This window comes from Aptenodytes forsteri, unplaced genomic scaffold (genome assembly GCF_000699145.1).
Source record: "Aptenodytes forsteri isolate BGI_AS27 unplaced genomic scaffold, ASM69914v1 Scaffold258, whole genome shotgun sequence".
Taxonomy (NCBI): Eukaryota; Metazoa; Chordata; class Aves; order Sphenisciformes; family Spheniscidae; genus Aptenodytes; species Aptenodytes forsteri.
In genome coordinates, this window is record NW_008795250.1 from 571,009 (window position 1) to 591,406 (window position 20,398).

The following is a 20,398-nucleotide window of genomic DNA, read 5'->3' on the forward strand; positions in this document are numbered from 1 at the left end:
TGCCTGGGGTGTAACACATGGCCAAGGAGCAGCTGTACAGCTGTGCTTCCCCAGCACTTCCTTCTCCTCCATCTAGTAAAAAGCAGCCTGTGATTTACCCTTATTTTTGAGCACTAATCCTTGTGATACGCTATACAGAGGAAACAGGACTTGTTGCAGGACTACCTTGGTATTTTTTTGCAGATACTCCTTTCACCTGGAATTAGGAGAGAAGGGCAAAGTTTATACCTACTGCTATGTAGGGCACAGGCAAACTATGACACTGCCCCATCAAAATCAGATCCACCTAGACTTCCAAAAAGCAGCAGCAACATAATTCTGGTATATGCCACTGATTTTGCTCTCTCCTAGTCAGTCCCAATACTGAACAGTATCACCAAGACAGAGATGGACAAACAGCAAATCCAAGACAGACAGCCCTACAGTAGAAGTGAAAGATCAGCACTGAAGCAGTCTAGAAATATGAAAATTATATGCAAGACAGTGGGAAACAGGGTTAAGAGTGCCAGCATCTTATCGCCCAACAGCCTTGCACAGCCTATAGCAAGCAAATACTGTTGCCACTTTATAGGTCACTGCATCAAGTTTAGCAATTTGGCAGACAGGGGAAGCTTTGTGCTAGCACCAGTTTAGATGCAACATAGATGTCAGTTTGCTCTCCGGCCTTTTAACAACATCCCAAGCATACAACATGTTTTAAAAGATGCTGCCCCCAAAAGACCTTTCCATCTACTCAATACAGCTCCAGAGGAAACAGATCAGTTATGAGAAGGTGCAGAGATCAGCAAGGAAAAGATTAGCAAGATAGTTTCAAAAAAGGATGTGGAAGTGGAAGTAGGCTTATTATATGTAGAAAAGGCAGCTGCTCCAATCAGTGAGGGTGGCACCAAAGAGTGAAAATTGAAAAAGACAGTTTAGAGGCTCAGGTGCCAGTCTGCTAAGCACTGCATTCATCCAAGTGTGTGCTTATGCTACAGGATATAGCACACAGGAAAACCTAAGATCCACTGCACTTGGAGACTTCTATTGCATTTCAGTGGGATTTATCTCAGGCCTAAGACTAAATCAGTTACAAGATCCACTAACTCTGTACTGTGGAGGCTATCACTGTTATCACAAGTACTTACTCAAACCTCATCTGAAACTCCAAGTACTTAATCTCACAAGCTGTCCTCCTCTTGCTATCAAGACAGATAAATCTCACGAGCTGTCCTCCTCTTGCTATCAAGACAGATTTTTTTTTACTAACTTCGTTAAAGTGAGCTTGTTAGACCATTTTTTCCCCCCTGTTTAATAAGACAAACACACACCTGATCATGCCTTACCGGACTGTAGTCTGAATGAGATTCTTGAATTCTCATGAGCCTCGTATTAGGTTGCTGAAAGGCAGTAAAGCACAGGACTTGCACTGCAATGTACTTCAAAGTCATTTTAATGGCAGCAAGAAGAAACAAAGCTCAATTAAAAAACACCCTTAAGGCAATTCTAATCCCATGTGTTAAAAAGCTCTGGATGAGGTCAGGCTCACTGCTGTAGGCAAGGCACATGCTTGTGTGCTCCACATAGCATACACATGTTCAATCATTCTTTGAATAATTTCCTGTGCAGTCTGCGCTGAGACCTCGTTGCCTCTTCAGCAGAAGGCACCAGACCCGGGTGGTTTGGATGTGCAGCCACTTCAGCTGGGCAGCTAGGGTGAAGTAAACATACTGCTAGTGATTTGAAGCTGCAAATTGAAGTACTGTCAAGCAACACACAGAACAGATCCAGCCACCCCTTTAAATAAAAACACAAACCTTTCTCCCTCCCCAAATCACCCGGTGTTGCTAGTATTAACAGCTTCACTGGCTGAAGTAACAGTAAAAGTAGTAGCTGCTGAAAAAAAGTGGCTAGACTTCATAGATAACATTATCAGCATTTGACAGCGTAGTGAAATGTGAAAATGTAATCAATGTACTACACTGTAATCAGTCCTACAGAGTTTCTATCAAACCTATCAACAGGGTACCAAGAATTATTTATTGGTTCTGTATTTCCTGTGCTGCAAGATCTTACTGTAACAGAGCTGAATTTTGGTAGATTGTGCTACAGAAGACGAGTCACATCAGATTAAGTAGGGGGATAGGAACACCCTACATACTGTATATTCCAAAAAGTTAAATACACAGAAGAAACCTCTTGGAAGCAGTCAGCTACATCTAAAAAGTAAGAAATGTAACATTTTGCTTGCAATAGTAGCAGGATTGCCTTCTATCGAGCTACAAGATAGACAAGAGGAAATCCAAACAGGAACTGAAAGTGTCAGACACAGGAGTCAAGGAAGAGAGCTGGAATCAAAACTAAGTCATCCCCGTCCCCTAAAAAGCACTGGCAGATACAAGCATATCAGGAAGGCCAAATTACACTGACACCAACATTCCTGTCTAATGCAATCCAAAGCTTACTCATTCTTTCAATAGGAAAAAAAAATATTTCCTGATATATCAACCTTATTTCACTTGCTGCAATTTAAGCCCATGTTTTTTTTCTTTCAACAGTCACAGAAAATATATTCTTCAAATACATGAAAGATTTCCACAAAGAGGAAGGGAAGAAACTTAATATTCCCCTGGCTAGAATGCTGACCTTAAAAATAATTAATACATGTGGATTCTGTGCCTGAAGAAGAAAGGCAGGCAGTTAAATCAGTGATGCTAAAGTCGAAGGAGAAATTAAGAATTCATGTTTAAAGTGTTAATGAGAATGGTGTTCAAACTTAAGTGTTGAGAGTGTAAACCAGCTAGAAAACACATGAAAAGGGGCACTGAGAAAGATAAAGGATAATAGCGCAGACCACAGATCCTGAGCAAGTCAAATTAACACGTGGCTTGGACAGAGTCTCCACTGCAAACTACAGCACTGTTGAGCAAACCAAACTAGTTAGTACTGGAAGCAGTGGACCTGTGGTACTCCTAGCATTCATTAAGCACAGGCTGATATATGGTATTTTTTCTCACTAATATTAAGTAGCCCCAACTAAACTGCATGCTGCCATGGCTCAATTGGCTTTGATACTTGAGCTTATCTCCAACTAGCTAGTGGAGGTAACTTTATACTACACTGCAGATTAAAGTCCTATGCTTGAAATAGGGTTCAACAGTAACAGCTAGAAAAACAACCAGCAACTAAAAATGTACTAGAGGAAAGCAAAACTCTTCCATCTTGTTCACACCTACATTTTTAGATTTCTCTTGTTTTATTTTTTGTGTTGTTCATTATGACAATGAAGTCCACACTGGAAAATATTGCTTTGAATGTTTACAGGAGCCTGAGTTTCATTATGGTATAACTTCATTTAAGAGGAAGGAGTCCCAATATAGGCAACTTAAAAGCAGAAAACTTGCATATCAGAATATTACCTGATAGACAGGGCCATGCTGTTCAGACTTTTCCACTGTTCTTTAATACCAACGTGGCTCCTTGCTCAACAGTAAAAAAACCACTCTAAACTTAAACAAAATCTCATTGCAACGCAAACATTCCGACTCAGGTGAAGAAAAAGCTAGGATGCAAACTTTGCTTAGACAGTTCAGCAATGAGTGAAGCAGAAAGGCATATGGCTTCACCGGCTCACTACAAGAGAAACAGTTTGTGATAGCGCACTCTTTCACCCACAGGACAGAAACCTAGTCTTCTACTGTCATTTTTCTTAGCACATGAACAATTTGCTAAGAGCAGACTTTTATTAACAGTAGCAGGCAGCCTGGATCCAGCATACGTGGGAATTCAGCCAGAAGATGAGTAAGTCAAGAAGCTCTTCTCAGACAAAAAACAGGCTTTTGGAAATGCATAGACTTTAGTTCTAGAAGAAATCAATGGTCTTTAGGCAAAAGCAGGAAATATTGCTCACATAGACAGCAAGAAGCTCAGCACATCAAGACACATTTTAATACTAGTGTTTTAATATATTTACAATGGAGTAAGTTCTCTCTGTATATTTACCCAAATATAGTGCTGTTCTACTACAGGCAAAGTTAAATGCTAATAAGCCACAATTTCTATTGAAATAGGTACACAGAACACCACTTCCATGAATGGGTGTAACAAACTACACCTGCATTTTTACAATTTATAATGCACCGTAACAGCATCTCCTTGACAAGCAGAACCACCTGATTTTCTTTCATTGTTTAAAGCTTTCAACAGGACACAGGTAAATGAACTACAGCTAGATAAGCCTCACATTTGTCATCTGCCTTTAATATCAAACTATCTCCTTTTCTACAGGATTCAGGATTAAGAAATTCTTCTCCAGGGTTATACTGGGACTGAAGACTGGATTTCAGAAGCCTGCCAGATCAGTTGCAGTTCTGGAATTCTAAGCAAAACAGATTTATAGCCAATTCAAGGCTTTTAGTACTATGGTAATATTCAACATTAACCAAGCTAAACTATACTGAACCAGTAACAAGTATTTAAGCTGTCTGGCTTCTAATCATCTTCAGAATTCAGGAAGTCTACATAACTGGAAGTGATGACAGAAGGTATGGTGGCAGAAATCAGTATTATCTCAATGAGAACTTGTGTATGCCTCCTTATTTGAGTATGAATCCCACTGTTTGCACTAATTAGCACACAGCAACCCAAGCACATTTACAATACAAGATCATTCCAAGACTGTAAGAAGTAAAACCTCATACTACAGCTGTATTCATGTCTGACTACTAAGGAGATATCAATTGTTCCCAACTTCAGCAAGTCATACAACATGCAGCGTATTAGACCCTTGCAAGTTTGTGTTTGTTTAGACACACAACATCATAACTCTATCCACACATCCAAGACCTACTGACAAATCATGCAAGAAGGCCACTGTTTCCTAGAAACAACTAATTCACAACAGTTAAAAGTTTGGTTGGGCTTTATTTAGACTCTGTTTTATGCTGAAAAGAGCTGTAAAATATTGAGTAGATTCAGAAAGTTTCCATATTCCAGCATGAATTCTCTGTATTTTCTAAAGCAAGCAGAGACTTCCCTGACCTACAAGCAAGTACTTGATGCTATACCATCAAGTCATCTCTACTCCAAATCCATGGTCTTCCAGCAAGACTAACAAGTACACGCAATGTTAATTGACGTTAATGTTAAGACACATAATGTCTCCATAACTATCCCTACTTCAAAGAGGATATGTTCAGACTCTTGACTGCGGAGCTTATTTCTGCCTTGTTGCTAGTAAGAGCTGACTACTTTTTGAAGCATCCTTAGCTGTTTTGTGCAACACAGAAGTCTGTTTTAAAACCTCCCCTAGTCTGATTCTTACAAGCCAGGGTCATCTCGATCTTATTAGTCCAGGATCTTACCAAGCATATGTACAATATGCAATACAACATGATGCAGGTAATCCTTAAATTCATTAACACCTTCTGATAGTAGGTTATGTTAGCAGACTTGCTACCAGAGTCCCAGAAGGCCTTTCAGGTTAAGCCACATAGTGCACTAAGAATGAAAATCTAAGCCCCAAAGGCATATCATCTGAAACCCACCTTTAGAAATTAATATAGAATTCCAATAGTATACTTCTACAGCAGTGTAACAACTCTAAGAAACTTCAATCCCCCACAAGATATATTGGCCTTAACAACAGACTACACATTATCTTTTCCTGAGTGATGTTTCTTTGGGTATTTGAGAATATTATGTTGATGTCAGTTTGGTTGAGCATGTCTATTTCGCATGATAAAGCACATAAGCAGCTGGTAGAAATTCTGAACATCCCTGGCTTCTGCAAAGAATGAGGCAACTGAAGCCATGGAAAGCAGAGCAATGACTAAGCATCTGAATAACATAAGACACATTAGTGCATAATTAACATACAGCAGTTATAGTATGGCTATTCACCCCCTGCAACAGAGAGGCAACAGATTCTTCCTTAATTATATTCACAAGATGTTAACTTTCCACCAAGTTCAACCAAGTTTGTTGTGCTGTATTTCTCTAGTACTGTTTCAAATAAAAAGAATATGATACAATCAAGCTTCCACCAAGCTTCCACCAAACCTTAAATACAGATCTATTGAAGTGAAGCCGCTTAGAACTGGTGCTTTCGTACTAAAGCCTATGCTTCTAGCACACCAGGACTCTATTTGAACAAATACACTGGAGTCTTAAACAGAAAACAAGTCATGTTTATAGGGAGGATATACAGAGATTTATTTAATCAGGTTTACTATTTACAGTTGAGATCACTTTCACATAGTACTTTGCTACTCTACATGGCTACATTGTTTCCAAACCAATTTAAGATCTACAGTCTAACAGTTCACTCAACACATAAAACCGCTCTTCATAGAAAAATGATATTTCATTATAGAACAGTAGTGCATACATTATACTCCTGAAAAGCCAGCTTATATTTTAAACCACTAACGTTTGAAAGATTTGATCTCTGAAGGTCAAAACTGCAGTCACATGATCCTAAAGTTTTGGTTAGGTTTTTTTTTTTTTACAATTTTATATATAAAGTGTACTGGACTTCACTTAAGTGTTTTTTAAAAAGTGACACTGGTGAGGGGCAGGATTAAAATCTTTTTTTCCTCAAATTAAATAACAGCTGGCTTCCTTTGTACAACTTTGGCCAAAAAAGTTCCATGTAGTGAAGGTTTAAGAAATGCTCTCTCTATATGCAAGAATCAGCCAGTTAATGCTTAGAGGTAATCTACCAAAATAGGCACACATCCTTTGACTTTCATATCAACCAAATTACACTTAACTTGCAAATGGTTCTGAAATTAGAAAGTTTACTAGTATACTAAAACATTTAGATACATGAATAGCCGGCTAAAACAGTGAAAGTCACAGGTAATTATATGGGTGTGTGTAAAGCTGAGTTGTTTTGCCCGTCACCAGTATACAGTACGGCTGTCCTCATCTGTGAAAGGTGTGCTTTGACTATGCTTAGGGCAAGAAAGCTATTGCAGTAGACCTGGCCCATTCACCTTCCACAGAAGTGAGATAAGATTGAACTGCATGTTTGCATTCTCTTCTAGGCATAGGTTCCACCAGTGATGAGAAGTTCGTAGGCAGGATCCCGACTCCTCCTACATAGTACTACACAGGCACACAGCATGCCCAGAAGCTATGGAGAAAAAAAAGAAGACAAGCTGAGTACAAAGAAGGTACTTCAAGAGATTTAACCTCAGCACAGAAATTGTCAGCATGCTTCACAAGACTGTAACTGTCCATAAGGTAAATGACAACAAATGCACCGTCCTTGAAAAAGCTTTGTTTCCTGCTGCAAAAAGCGAGGGCCACAAACTCCAGCCTTACTTTCTTGCAAGACTGTCTCGGACATCTTTAACAAAAGTTTTTTTGGTCAGCCACTTGTATTCTGCCTCAATAATTCAGATGGAAGAAATTACTAATTTTTTTATGAAAGTTGCTGATTTTTAGATATTGTATCTAGTATGAAAAAATCAAAGTGACATTCAAACGCATTAGCCTCTAATTGCTATGATAAGAAAGAGCAAAACTTTAGAGTTTTATGAACCTACTCCACTGCTGAAATATCTTTCAAATGCTCAATCTCTGTTGAAATGTCATATTAGAAAGCTTAAGTCCAATGTGAGTTATTCACTTTTAGACATTTTCCTGCTGTTAAAATTCACAGTACCATGACTGTGCTGGCAAGTTTGCCAGGAATTTAGGGTATGATCACCCTGTATACATTTAGAAGACTTAAATCAGACGAATGTAATCAGGGATGTAGGGCATGATATTTTACAGATGTTGCACGTTTATTGAAGGTAGAATAAGACTGTACCTACTAAAAAAATCAGGTATAGTGTTATGTTCTATGGTCTACAGTAATTGGCAATAGCTTCTAGTAAAGTAAGAGATTATATTGATTTGATCATATGCTTAGAAGTTTATTCACAGATGCAAATATTTCAAGAGGCTCCTGTCATAGCTCTGGATTATAAAGCATTACCCAGCCATCCCAAAAACCCCTTGAACAGAAAGCAAACAAGAATGAAATGGGTGAGCAGACAACCAAGTGTAAAGCTTCTTCATTGACACAGCAAAAACCCAGTGAACACACAGTACTGGGACAAAAGGAGAATTACTTTTTTTAATAAAAAGTCTGATGCAAACATCACATGTGTAACAAGTTTTAAAACTAAATGATCGTACATGCAACATAGTACTTCAGTCTGCTGAAAGACTGAAGAGAGAATGTTTTAAAAATCCTAAGTCCAAAGAAGCAGTGAATAAAAAGAGGCATGATGAAATTCTAGTATGAGCTTTTAATTTCCTGGAAAGAAACAAGCTGTAAAGATTAATAATATTCTTTGTCTGGAGTGCATTATCTGCTTTGGATATATAGCAGAAACCAGCTTAGGTTCAAAAAAGCATATGGAGAGTAACCTAGGGTATGGTACTTCAGCCTGTTGGTAAAAACAGCACCTTTCTTCACTTTCCATGAGTACTTGGGTAGTTTCAGTTCACAGACCAACTCCCAAACATATGTTATCATAGAATCATAGAACGGTTTGGGTTGGAAGGGACCTTTAAAGGTCACCTAGTCCAACCCCCCTGCAATAAGCAGGGACATCTTCAACTCGATCAGGTTGCTCAGGTTGTTATATTCATGTCAGAGTAAGAGAAAAAACAATTACATGAGAGAATGACTCTTCATGGACACAGCCCTTCTAAGTGAGGAGGTAATATCCACAATTAAAAAACCCCTTAAGTTAGAGTTGTAAAATGGAGAGTTTATGGTAGTCGCCAGCGGCAACAGAACTCTGAAGAAGGCTCACAGCCTGCAATTACAAAAACTGCATCTTCTTCCCTGTTCAAAACAAGGATAAAATGAAGTGTGCTGCAGACCTCCTTTAGTCTTTTGCTATAATTCATTCTCACCATGTATGTCAAATAAATAAAAGTAGTTCCATCACATTTACAGTTACTCACACGAAGATAATCCTGTTCAATGACTCACTCAAGACATTCAATTTATACAGTTGTGTAAAATCTGAAACAATCAGGTACTATAATAAAACCTCATGTAATCAACTTCTAAGTTACTATTTAAACCATTTATATCCTTTAGGAGGCCACCGAGCATATTTATAGAATTCACTGTAAACACAGAAGTAACTCCCATATTTCAACTTTTTCTACAGAAATGATTTATTACGTCATTTTAAAAAATATGCTAGCCCCTCTAAAACCTTTTCTAAGGCATTTGATTCTGTTTCTCTTCAGTTGCTACTTAGAGTGGACAAAAATATTTTAGAAGTCTGTTGAGGAAGGATCCATGCATCCCCCCTCTTCTTTAACTTTCAGAAAAGTGTAGACATCTCCCACAGTCAGAAAGTTTAGTTTGTTTCCATTAAATATTTTTTTTTAATTTGCCTGCTAGCAGTAATTATATCTGATCTTTCAAACCAATTTGTTTTTTTTTGTACAAAAAAGCTCACTAGCTGTATATACATATGCCAAGCTCAGTGATCACTAACTACAAAAGCCATCTTTAAGAATGAACTCTGCAGCTAATCAAGCAGCAAGCCTACTGCACTGCAATGACTTTGCTCCCTTCAGTTTGCCTCCTATTTATTAATAGTTCTATGCTGTCACTGTGGTTGAGACCAGGGAACTATTGCACACTGGAAGATCCCCATGGAACTGAAACATGAACATACCAAATATTACTTCTATGCAGAAAAGACTAAGTTTTCCACAAATTCCAAGCCCTGCAAAAATTTGCCTCTTCTCAGTCTTTTCATTTTAAAGAAAATACTGAAGGCTAAACTTGTTCCCTGTAAGCTATTGTCCAATGAACTTTGGACAACTTTATTGCATAACAAATGAAATAATCTGTTCGGAGGGGACTCTATGCAGTGAGTATAGGAAAGGTAGTAAAATTTACCAAAAGGTAAGAAAAACATAATTACTCCTCTAAGTTTACAGGACATGACCTAAGTTACAGGCCATTTGCTGAGGTTTACATTCTTATCTCCATTTCAATTAGCCCACAGACTATTTTGCTGAGAATCAGGCTAAGCACATACTTAAATTCTGTATTACAAATAAGAGGATGTCACAACTTATGTCATAAGTTTCAGGAGATAAGTAATAAAACAGTTTGAATACTGTTTAGTATCAACTTGATTGAAACTAATGTCATTTTAAAACATGTGACTTTACAACCATTTCAGCTGAAATGGTTGTAAAGATACAAGAATATGACCTCTGATAGACTTAAATGTGATTACCACTCAGTGAATATTACTAGACAGAAATTTCAAGGGTATTCCCAACACCCTGTATTCTATATTTATCTTTATTTTCTAAACAGGTATCGTGTAGCTTGTTTTAACTTTAAGCAAAGAGATCTCAAAATACTGCAGCACTAGCAAAGAAATTTCTCTGATATTCTTATTTTCTTGACAAACTATTTAGACAATATGTACTTTCTGCCAATAGCTTGATTACTGACATGTGGAGGCAAATCAAAGAGCACCCACTGCAGAAGGGATACAACTAACATGCTTGCTTAGAATTGATCAGCCAGGAATAACAGAAGGATGCAAGCAGCCACATTTCCATTGCAAGCACACATCAGAAATTCTGGCCCAATCCCAGAGGATTATAACTGTGCTGCATTTTGGGGCGGATCCATTAGTCAACTTGCAAACTCCAAAACTAGGAATAATGCCTCCTCTTAGGATTCAGCGCACCTAGCCTCATAACATACATTTTTTTCCTACATAAAAAATCTGCCATAGTAACCATGGTCATGGTAAATACATTAATTTACATTACACAAATATGTTTCAGTGTTCAAGCAGACTAAATATTGCTTTAACAGTTAAAACTTTAAGAACAGCAATTAAAAAAATACCTTCCTTCAGAGGACTGTGCACAGATCTCACCAAATTTAAAGTTCCATAGGTGAAGTAATCTGGTTCTGGACAGTTCAACAATATTACTGTACACAGTATTAACTATGAGTATATCCTTGTAGCAGTGAAATAGAAATTTAACCATATTTTCACAAGTCTGTTTGCAAAAGATCATTTACCTTCAAACATACAATCCAGCTCAAAAGCTGCTTTTGAAAACAAAAGTGCCTAAACAGCCTGACTCAACAGGTATGATGTTTTCTGAATTCAAATGCTATTAAGGGCACAGAAGTAACTTTGAAATTAGTTTTCAAGTCTCTTGGGATTCAATATATGTACTACATTTCTCAGAGGCCATAACATCAGCACAGTCTGAAAAGAATGTGATTAATGTACTTAGCCTGCCACATTGAGGAGCATTCAAAATTCCAATTTTACAGACATGTTTAGAAGACAGTCCTAGTCTTTTAAAAAAATCTACATAAATACTGAGATACACATTAGACTATTTCCTCAGCTACTTTATGACCAGGGTAACTGTAACAATTAAGGTTCATGTAGGAGACAGCCTGTGCTCAATTTTAGGTTGGCAGGGTCTCCAGTTTAGAACCTCTTTTTTGCTTAAGTCCAGGAACCAAGAAATCTTCAAGACACAATGCAAAGCTCAGTTGAACAAGAGCAGAGTATGCTATCAAAAACCCTGGCGTATCTCCTGGGTGGTCCTGACATTATTTGTATGCCATGAAGCATAGTTAAGCTGATATACCTCTAAAATGGCATGAAGTATAAGCTATCTGTTTTAAAGTTGGAAATTAAATACTATGCAAATTCTTCAAGTGTTAAATGCCATCAGAGCACATTCATGACACTTAACGCTTAGATAATTAGCTTTCAAGAAATAATTTACTGTTTACATTCTAGTAGATTACTGCATGTAACATTGACTGTTCAGCTATCTGCAAATCTAATACAATATACATCCACATAGCAGTAGTTTTTAGACCATGCATGGTTGAGAAGTTCTGTGTTAAAGTGTTTAGATCCTTTTGACTGATGTTCATTTATCCCTCAAACCAAGTAGGGACTAAGGCTGTTATCATCCTGTGCATACCCGTAATAACCTGGACAGCAGTTTAGAATTTCCTCTGAGAAAAAGTTTACAGCTAAAGAATATTCTCTTACCTGAATAGCAGCAAATGCTAGTGCTGCCCAGATGACATACATCATGATCTCTTGAAGCTTCTTTACAACCAGAGCCTCGCAACCCTGAAGCAAGTAGACTTATTATATATCCATCTGGCAACCACATTTAGACATACACCAAAAAAACCCAAACCACCCCAAAAGCAAACTGTGCAGAAAGATAATCCAAACACTAAAAAAAGTCATTACTTACTATATCACAGATGAAAAAAGGAGAGATTTTTTCCCCCCTCTAGAAACCATGTTTATTTCCTGTTAATGCAAATACACCCAAGACTTCACAAAAGAAAATTAAATTATTGTCAGCAAAAGCACGTGGCTACATAAGTTCATACTTCGGCTGTCTTACCTCAGAATAAAGGTCCATTGGGCGGGTCAAACTGCCAGTACAGTTGCTGAGGGCTGCTTTGCAACAGCTAAGCGGCACACTGTTATTTTTAGTTTGTTTGAACCAGACAGTATCCTCCCAGTCTGAATAGTTATGGATCCCACAGCAACGCAACTGAAAAATCATACAGGTAAAGAGCCAATGTGTTTATCAGTCAAGAAGTGGGATAAGAGCAATTCTAGTTACAATACCAAGAACACAAGCATATTAAGATTATGTTCCATTGCAGAATACCTAAGTACTAAATATTTGAATCCAAACACTGATTCGTAGATAGCCAATTACACAAAGTGCATCTCCCCATCAACAGTGTCATAATTCTACTAATTTTAACCGAGTTAAGCTATTTATTGACCAATCAGCTGTTTCCTAATTTGTCAGAATGGAGGAAGACACACTACACAAGTAGCAGAGCAACACAGCATCTGTGTTTTAAGGACAGAAAGGACTGAAAAGTTCCCATGTGTCTCACTGTCTCACCTGCCTCTGTACATAGTCAATAGCACGACTGGCTGCATCAGGATTTGTCCCATTGTATCCATTGTATACTTTCTGAATGCTGTGATCAACTTCATCCTCCACCTGTGAAGTATTAGGAAAGCATCTGCATTAGCACACCAACAGAAGTAGTACAGGTCTAGGTAAAATTATTTCACTTCTAATATAGCAATTCAGGAAACCAAGGTAACTCCCTATCATCTGAAATCAGCATACTTTGGTGGTACAGCTTCTTAAAATTCTAACTTGACTTTTTCAAAGATGTTGCTAGCTTGCAGCTAATGGACAAGAAAAAACCAAGCAGCTATCTTCCATAAGATTTTAGACAAAGTAGCTTTGCAATGGATCTCAGAAAGGAAATTGCTTTTAGTACGACACTGTGGCAGACATTCCATGAAGTTAAGGGCTCTCCATAAGGGCATGCATTCACCTTTTGACTTCCTACTCCTCCTTCAAAGTTCCAAACCAAAACCAGTATAACCATCTGGGTTAACTCGTTCCCTTTGGGACAACAAGGATATGAGTAAGTCATACCACCTGCTCTTCCCATTCTGATTGAAGCACAGGTAAATTCTCAAAGATGAGGTCTTTTGGCTGACTATTCTACCCTACAGTGACCAAACTCTCTGTTCAGTCCCAGTCCCCCCACACTTCCTGAGAAATGTTGATGGCAGTATGTTGTACATAGCAACAGATACTGGAATAGCTCCTAAAGCTACTGCAGATGAGTCAAGCTGCTAAAGATGCTGTCAAGTACATGTGTTAGAAATGGATGCTACCCAAGAATCATCATTTGTCCCCCAAAAAGGCGTCTTACAGTGCCCATTTTGGAGGAAATCTTACTAGAACCTTTTAAGTAATGTTTCACTGTAAACTGTTACTTAAATGCACAGAAAGTTTGGTGTAGCTAAACATTTGTACAATAGTAAGATTAGCTCTGAATTGATTTTTTCTATCACATTCAACAGGAATTATGTGCAAGGAATGTGATCTTAGGGCTGAGCATTAACTAAGCATACATATTCTTTATATTTGCAAGTTACAGTAGGAAGGTCTTGCCAACACATCATTCCCTTAAATGCTTTAATGGAAGAATTTTCTGCAGCAATAGCACAAGCTTCCTTCCCCCCCACCCAAGAATGCTGGTTATCTTCACAAGTAAATCTGTATCAAGACAGATATGAGTAAAAGTCAATTTAGCCTGCACAGGCAACTTGTTTCAGACTAGCTTAAAATCAATTGTTTAATAATTTAACTGATGCAATTTACAACTCTGATTCACGTAACTAAACAGCTGTCCAATTTGTCATATAGGTTTTAAAATCATTTATTTCAGTGCTTGCTTGTGTATCATTTAGTTTATGGTTCAACTAGGGCAACATTATGCCTGAAAGCCATGCAAATTACATACAATACAAACAGAAGTCACTAGCTCTAGCTAACTGGCAGGTTTTATGAAAAATGAAAAGAGTGAACTACTCCACCCAGGGGGAAAAAAAAAAAAAAATCAGTAAGTCCTCAACCAACAGCCTGTTTAATCCCTGCTGCCATTTACTAAAAACCTTATTTTTACTGATAAGGACCAATGCTAGCAGATTCTGCAGCAGGTCAGTCTATCACAATATGACCTAGGCATGCTTCACGTTGCTCTGAAGGAGTAGGAGTCTGAATTGGATCCACACATGCAGGTTTAGAGGCATGTTGGAAAATTAAGTGATTTTAAGATCAGTCATTTTATCAACTTAAAAGGGCACAATACCACTTTCTTGAGACATTATACTTGTTCATCAAAACTGTTGGTACCAAGTGAGACTAACTGCCATGACTTCAATCTTTCCTTTTGTTTGTAAAGTTTTGTTTAGAAGTTTGTACACTTAACAGTAAAGTAAATCTAACACAATTAAGGTGCCTTTTTAAAACAAACAAAACCCCCACAGATCTATACATGCCATATCAGAAACAACAGAACAGAATTAGCAAAGCACAGAGCTGCCTTATTTATCCTGGCAAAAATAATCAGAAATCTAAGCAGATTTCACCCCCCAGTTCACTGGTAATAAATTTAAGTTATTTCTGACACTCCTGTTGCACTTGAAAACAATAGTTTAAGATGCTAAGTACAGCAGTGTAGTAGAAAACTGCCATCCTTTCAAAAGATTTAAGATTTAGTTTTCAAATACTGACTCCCACAAATGGCTTAACGTAAAACCATACTGCCACCAAAAAGACTACCTTCCCTCTTCCTCCAAGCTCTGACCCTGCATCACCTACAGCTGTGAAACTGTATGGTAGCAAGACAAAAATGAGAGGCAACAGGAACACGCAATTCAAATCCAATTTTCAAGTGTTTCAAGTGTGTAATTCCAGATGGGCTAGGGAAGAAAGATGTATGCATGTGCTTTTGTCTGCTCGGAATGCTGTTAACTAGAAAAGAGCAAGCCATTTTAAGACTGGAACACAGAAGCAAGTAAGGTGACCACAGCTTAGTCCAGAGCAGATCCACAGTAATTCCTGAATAGCTATACTGTAATACACTACACCTCTGCAAGTATTAGAGCAGAAGGCAACCATTCAAGTTAGCATGTAAGAACTCAACATGTTTCCCATTCTCCAGGAATGGTACTGCTTTCCTCAGCTGCTTCCAAGGACTACTTCCACTACAAGCTTCAGAGTCCCAAATGATCTTCTCAGTGTACTGCCAAGATACCAGAAATCAAATGCAGAACATGAGAAAAATATATCCTGAATTTAAGCACCGCTGATAAAGCATTTCTGTTGACGCAATCTATTCTAACTGTTATTAAGCCAGATTTATAATGCATAGTTCAGGGTCTTCCTGTTAGCTGCTTACTCAAGGCAGCCTTCCCTTGCAAAAATCTAGAGTTTTTGCTTGGTTTACTTGATGGTTGTCTCACTGTTTCTTCCAGGATAGCAGGAGAAAGCAAGAAGGAGAAAATACTGAACTAGTAAGACCCGTGTTGTTTATATAAACACAGAAGGCCAAAGAAAGGTGTTGTAGTTCAGCTTGCTATTAAGACATCACTGGAGTGTCCTATAATGCGATCATACTACCTGTGACAGCTAAAAATGCCTTTTCTGTTATTTTTTTGGCAAAGTTTAGATGCAGACATAAAAGCCAGTGAAACTGTGCAAGTTAGAAAATTCTTTTCTTCAAGCTACATTGTGGTATCTCTAATACCATGTGGTATATTTCTGCCACACATTATGCTGGTAGAAACACAATTTCATTTTTCTGGTCCTGTTTCTTAACTTCCATTAAACAAACAGTGGGAGAAGTCATAATTGCTTTAGCCATAACCCTTCTCAACAACCTGTATAAAGCTAGACAGTATACATTGACAAGTTCAAGCTATTTGATTTTATTATGAGGCAGTGCTAGTTTATATACCAAAACACAAGACAATATTTAAGGACAATATTTAAGTTATTGTATATCAAAACAATATGCCCTACATTCAAATATTGTGTAACCTAAATCATTCACAAAGTCAAAGCATAAATAAATTAGAAGACCATCTGGAAAATGGAAACGTACCAATTACCATTACTCCCCTCTGCTGTTCAACTGTTAATGATATATTCCAGCTAGTTTTTTGCCTACGAGAAAACTTTCTGCTTTACTTTGAATATTGATGTTCTAAATTTTAAGATATTGGTATCTCAAATTAACCCACTTAGAGGTTTGGTTTTATTCCCTTAAATACTCATTAAAAGTTCTACAGAATGAAATGCAGTAAAGACTACAACTCTATTTTGGTCACAGTTCACAACAAAACATTTACTGAAATTGAGAAGTTATTACCTTTGCTCTGTAAATGTATCCAAGAACCACCACCACAACTTCAGTGATAAAAACCAAGAGCAGGATGATCACAAACTGTAAGATACAGTCAAGAGTGTTTGCGCAAATAGTTTTACCCATTTACTTTCTGAAAGTCTCCATATAGATTTTGCTATTTAAAGTAATTTTTCAGGTAAGGTTTTGATTTAACAGATAACTTAAAGCAGGCAATTAATCTGACCAAATGAGCCCAGAATTAACTTCATTCAAGAAGCTTTAGCGTTCATAGCTTTACCAAGTAATAAGAAGCTGCCCAGCCAGGCAAGTGCTGATCATTAGGACTGAAAACACCATACTGGAGTGCTTTAATCAAGTGTTTCTTTCAATCTTCTTTCTGTTAGATAAATAGGAACGTCACATCAAAGAAGCTACCCAGGCTATTACTAAGAGTGGTAGATGGGCTAAGGGAAGTTTCTTTGGATTAAGCCCTGTAACAACTGACAGAGACAGCAAGCTATGCATTTGTCTTGGTATATTTAAGAGCACTTTTAAAATAAACTGTTAAGAAGTCTACACAGCATCCAACAAAAAACCGAAAAAACCCTGTGGGGACAGTTTAAATACTGGCCTCTCTTCTCTCCTACCTAATTATCAAGCAGAAATTACAGTTAAAATGCTTGGAAACACATAGCATAAAATACTGCAAACAAAGTGTCCAAATTAAGCCATAAAGAAAAATATTTAGGCATCATAACAACCCTCAGTTAACCCTGATGCATGATACTTAAAATGAGAAGGCTCCTGGATCACCTTTCTCTGTCCAATTTCAGCTTTTCAACCACAACAGCTAAAAGGGAGATTTAAAAACTGTTATGACTTAATCATATGGTTTTACATTTGTTTAATGAGATGACCACAGTTCTAAAAAAGGTAAAACTGAAAAGGCTTCTGCTGCCAGAACTGGCTAATTTAACACCATTATTCAGAACAGAAAATTGAAATAAGATGTTCATAACAAAATATAAGGGGAAAACATTTAAGGCCATAAAATAAGATTAGAACAAACTTTAAAATATTTTAGAAGTCTATTAAAAGGGAAGGCAGCCAAATATACAACAGACAAACACCATCATATAAAAGCTCTGCAACTTACCGTAGCAAGCCCACAGCGACTTTCTCGAATTGTGGCACAGCACCCAATAAGTCCAATAATAAAAAGAAGTGTTCCCACAGCTATGATAATAACTGCTGGAATTAGTGTGTAGACATCTTCAAAGAAGTGATCATAGTCATCATATGTGATGAACACATAGGCTCCCACGTAGCACAGTATACCTGCTGCTGCCTACAATAGACACAATAACATGGTAAATTTCTTTGAACACCAAACCCTCCTTTCAGCAAGGCTAGTTGGCAACAATTATTTTATCAAACACCATAAAGCAGTCTTCCTCAGAAGTTAGGGGTTTTTTAAACATAGACATCTTTGCTAGGTTATAGCATATGTTTATTAGGAACATCTCAAATGGAAGCTAGCCAGTAGTTTTCAAACTACATTTGATCTAGGCAAATTTAGTTTTGACTACACTATGGAAGTCTTCTGAGGCACGTAGTCAAGAAATGAGGGTAACCATGCTATGAACACTAAAATCTTGCTCCCTGTTCTCAAATACTTCCTTTCCATGCTGTGAACTACACTTTCTACATAGGCTAACATTCACAAACTGTCTCATACTTTTGAGAACAGGATTCCACCCCATTCAAGCAGCAAGTTATTTGCTATTCAACAGCTTCTCAGAACAGGTATGCAGTTCTTTTATCTGCCATTATTTACCTACTACTTATGCTTCCATTTTGCTGATTACTACCTATGATTTAATATTAGAACAGAACAGATAGGCACATTGCATACTTTAACCTCTGCTAGGGAAAGATGAACTGCTAGAAACAACAGCCTTTCTGAAGCGTTCACAGCACTGGAAAATCTGATTCTAACCAGCAAAGCAGGTAGGAACAAATATAAAACACCAATTATTAAAAGACAGAACCAAATACCTAGAGACACATACTACAAAATTTTCCAGTTTTTAAAAGATGTTCTCTTTTAAAGGATCATTGTACAAAATGGTCTTTATTAAACAAACAAAAAACCACTTAAAGTTACTGCAGATAAGACCTGTAGGATGGATTTGCCACTATATAGATTTAAAACACTAAGACAAAGCACTTACATCAATCTGATATGACCTTACCTCCCTTATAGTTACAGGGATCCCAACACATCAATACCTTCATTAACTTTAAGCTGAGCAGACCTAGTGAAGGATAGACAGCTGTTGCTAGAGGAGCCAGCTAACATACATCTATTTCAAAATAAAGAGGCCTTAATCAATTTTTGCTTTACAAACATCTTTCATAACTGTCTTCGCACTTGCCGCAGAATGAAACAGTCCTGCTATATATTAAAATGAAACATTTATATTCAATCAATTTGCAATTATGGACACAATATAATTTGAATATTTCATGACACACTTTTCTGGTATCCCAATACAAAGCTAAGCTAAAACAATCCACTCAAAAGATGCAATGACTAAGCTATGATCTAGGGAATTTCATTTTGCTGTAAAGGGTAGTGTCCCCATTACAATCCCATCCATACTCCGGACACAAGAGTTCACTCAACTGGAATATTACACACTTCAGTTCTGATCTGAGGAAGAACACTGCAGGCTGCCTCCAGCCCTCCTTTCCCACTGAGTGGCCTTGTAACTACCCCTATCCCTGCACAGTGAAGAGGAGGGCAGACAGACACACGTATAGCTAGTTCCAGTAGCTATAATACTACAAGACTGGGTCATGCTATTGTAGAATCAAAGAGTCAATTAATAATTCAGGCCAGGAGGGACCTCAGGAGATCATTTAGTCCTATTTCCTGCTCAAAGCAGAGTCAACAATGAATTCTGACAAAGCCTTGAGCAACCTGGTCTAAGTCTTGAAAATCTAAGGATGAAGATTCCACAGCTTCCCTGGGCAACCTGCTCAGTGTGGCACAGAACAAGAGAAGCCCCTTTGTCCTTCTCTCGTGTGAAATTTAAGCGGCTTCCTTCTTTTCTAAGAAAAATCTGGTTCATAAACTGCATGAGCACATATATTTAAAGAATATGGCTGCAGTGACCATGAAATGGTGGAGTTCGAGATCCTTAGGGCACCAAGGAGAGCGCACAGCAAGCTCACTACCCTGGACTTCAGGAGAGCAGACTTCGTCCTCTTCAGCTTGGTGGAGTACCATGGGATAAAGCCCTGGAGGGAAGAGGGGCCCAAGAAAGCTGGGTAATATTCAAGGATCACCTCCTCCAAGCTCAGGAGCGATGCATCCCAACAAAGAGGAAGCCAGGCAAAAACGCCAGGAGGCCTGCATGGATGAACAAGGAGCTCCTGGACAAACTCAAACACAAAAAGGAAGCCTACAGAGGGTGGAAGCAAGGACAGGTAGCCTGGGAGGAATACAGAGAAATTGTCCGAGCAGCCAGGGATCAGGTTAGGAAAGCTAAAGCCCTGATAGAATTAAATCTGGCCAGGGACATCAAGGGCAACAAGAAAAGATTCTATAGGTACGTC

The 20,398-nt window shown here is 37.9% G+C and overlaps 1 protein-coding gene across 1 annotated transcript; it reads right to left on the reverse strand.

Moving 5' to 3' along the window:
- Positions 1–6,151: 6,151 nt before the first annotated feature.
- On the reverse strand, positions 6,152–19,437 carry TSPAN3 (tetraspanin 3). Its single transcript, XM_009278891.1, has 7 exons — positions 19,426–19,437; positions 17,931–18,122; positions 16,799–16,873; positions 12,958–13,059; positions 12,439–12,591; positions 12,069–12,152; positions 6,152–7,117 (listed from the first exon to the last, which is right to left on the reverse strand). The coding sequence occupies exons 1-7, from the start codon at positions 19,435–19,437 to the stop codon at positions 7,025–7,027; spliced, it is 711 nt and encodes a 236-aa protein (XP_009277166.1). The 3' UTR covers positions 6,152–7,024.
- Between the last annotated feature and the right edge of the window lie 961 nt (positions 19,438–20,398).

Bases quoted from the DNA above. Each gene is read 5' to 3' on its own strand.
- TSPAN3 (XM_009278891.1), bottom strand. The intron at 12,592-12,957 runs GTGAGACAGTGA...ATGATTTTTCAG, and splicing joins TTGACTATGTACAGAGGCAG to TTGCGTTGCTGTGGGATCCA. The intron at 12,153-12,438 runs GTAAGACAGCCG...TACTTGCTTCAG, and splicing joins CAATGGACCTTTATTCTGAG to GGTTGCGAGGCTCTGGTTGT.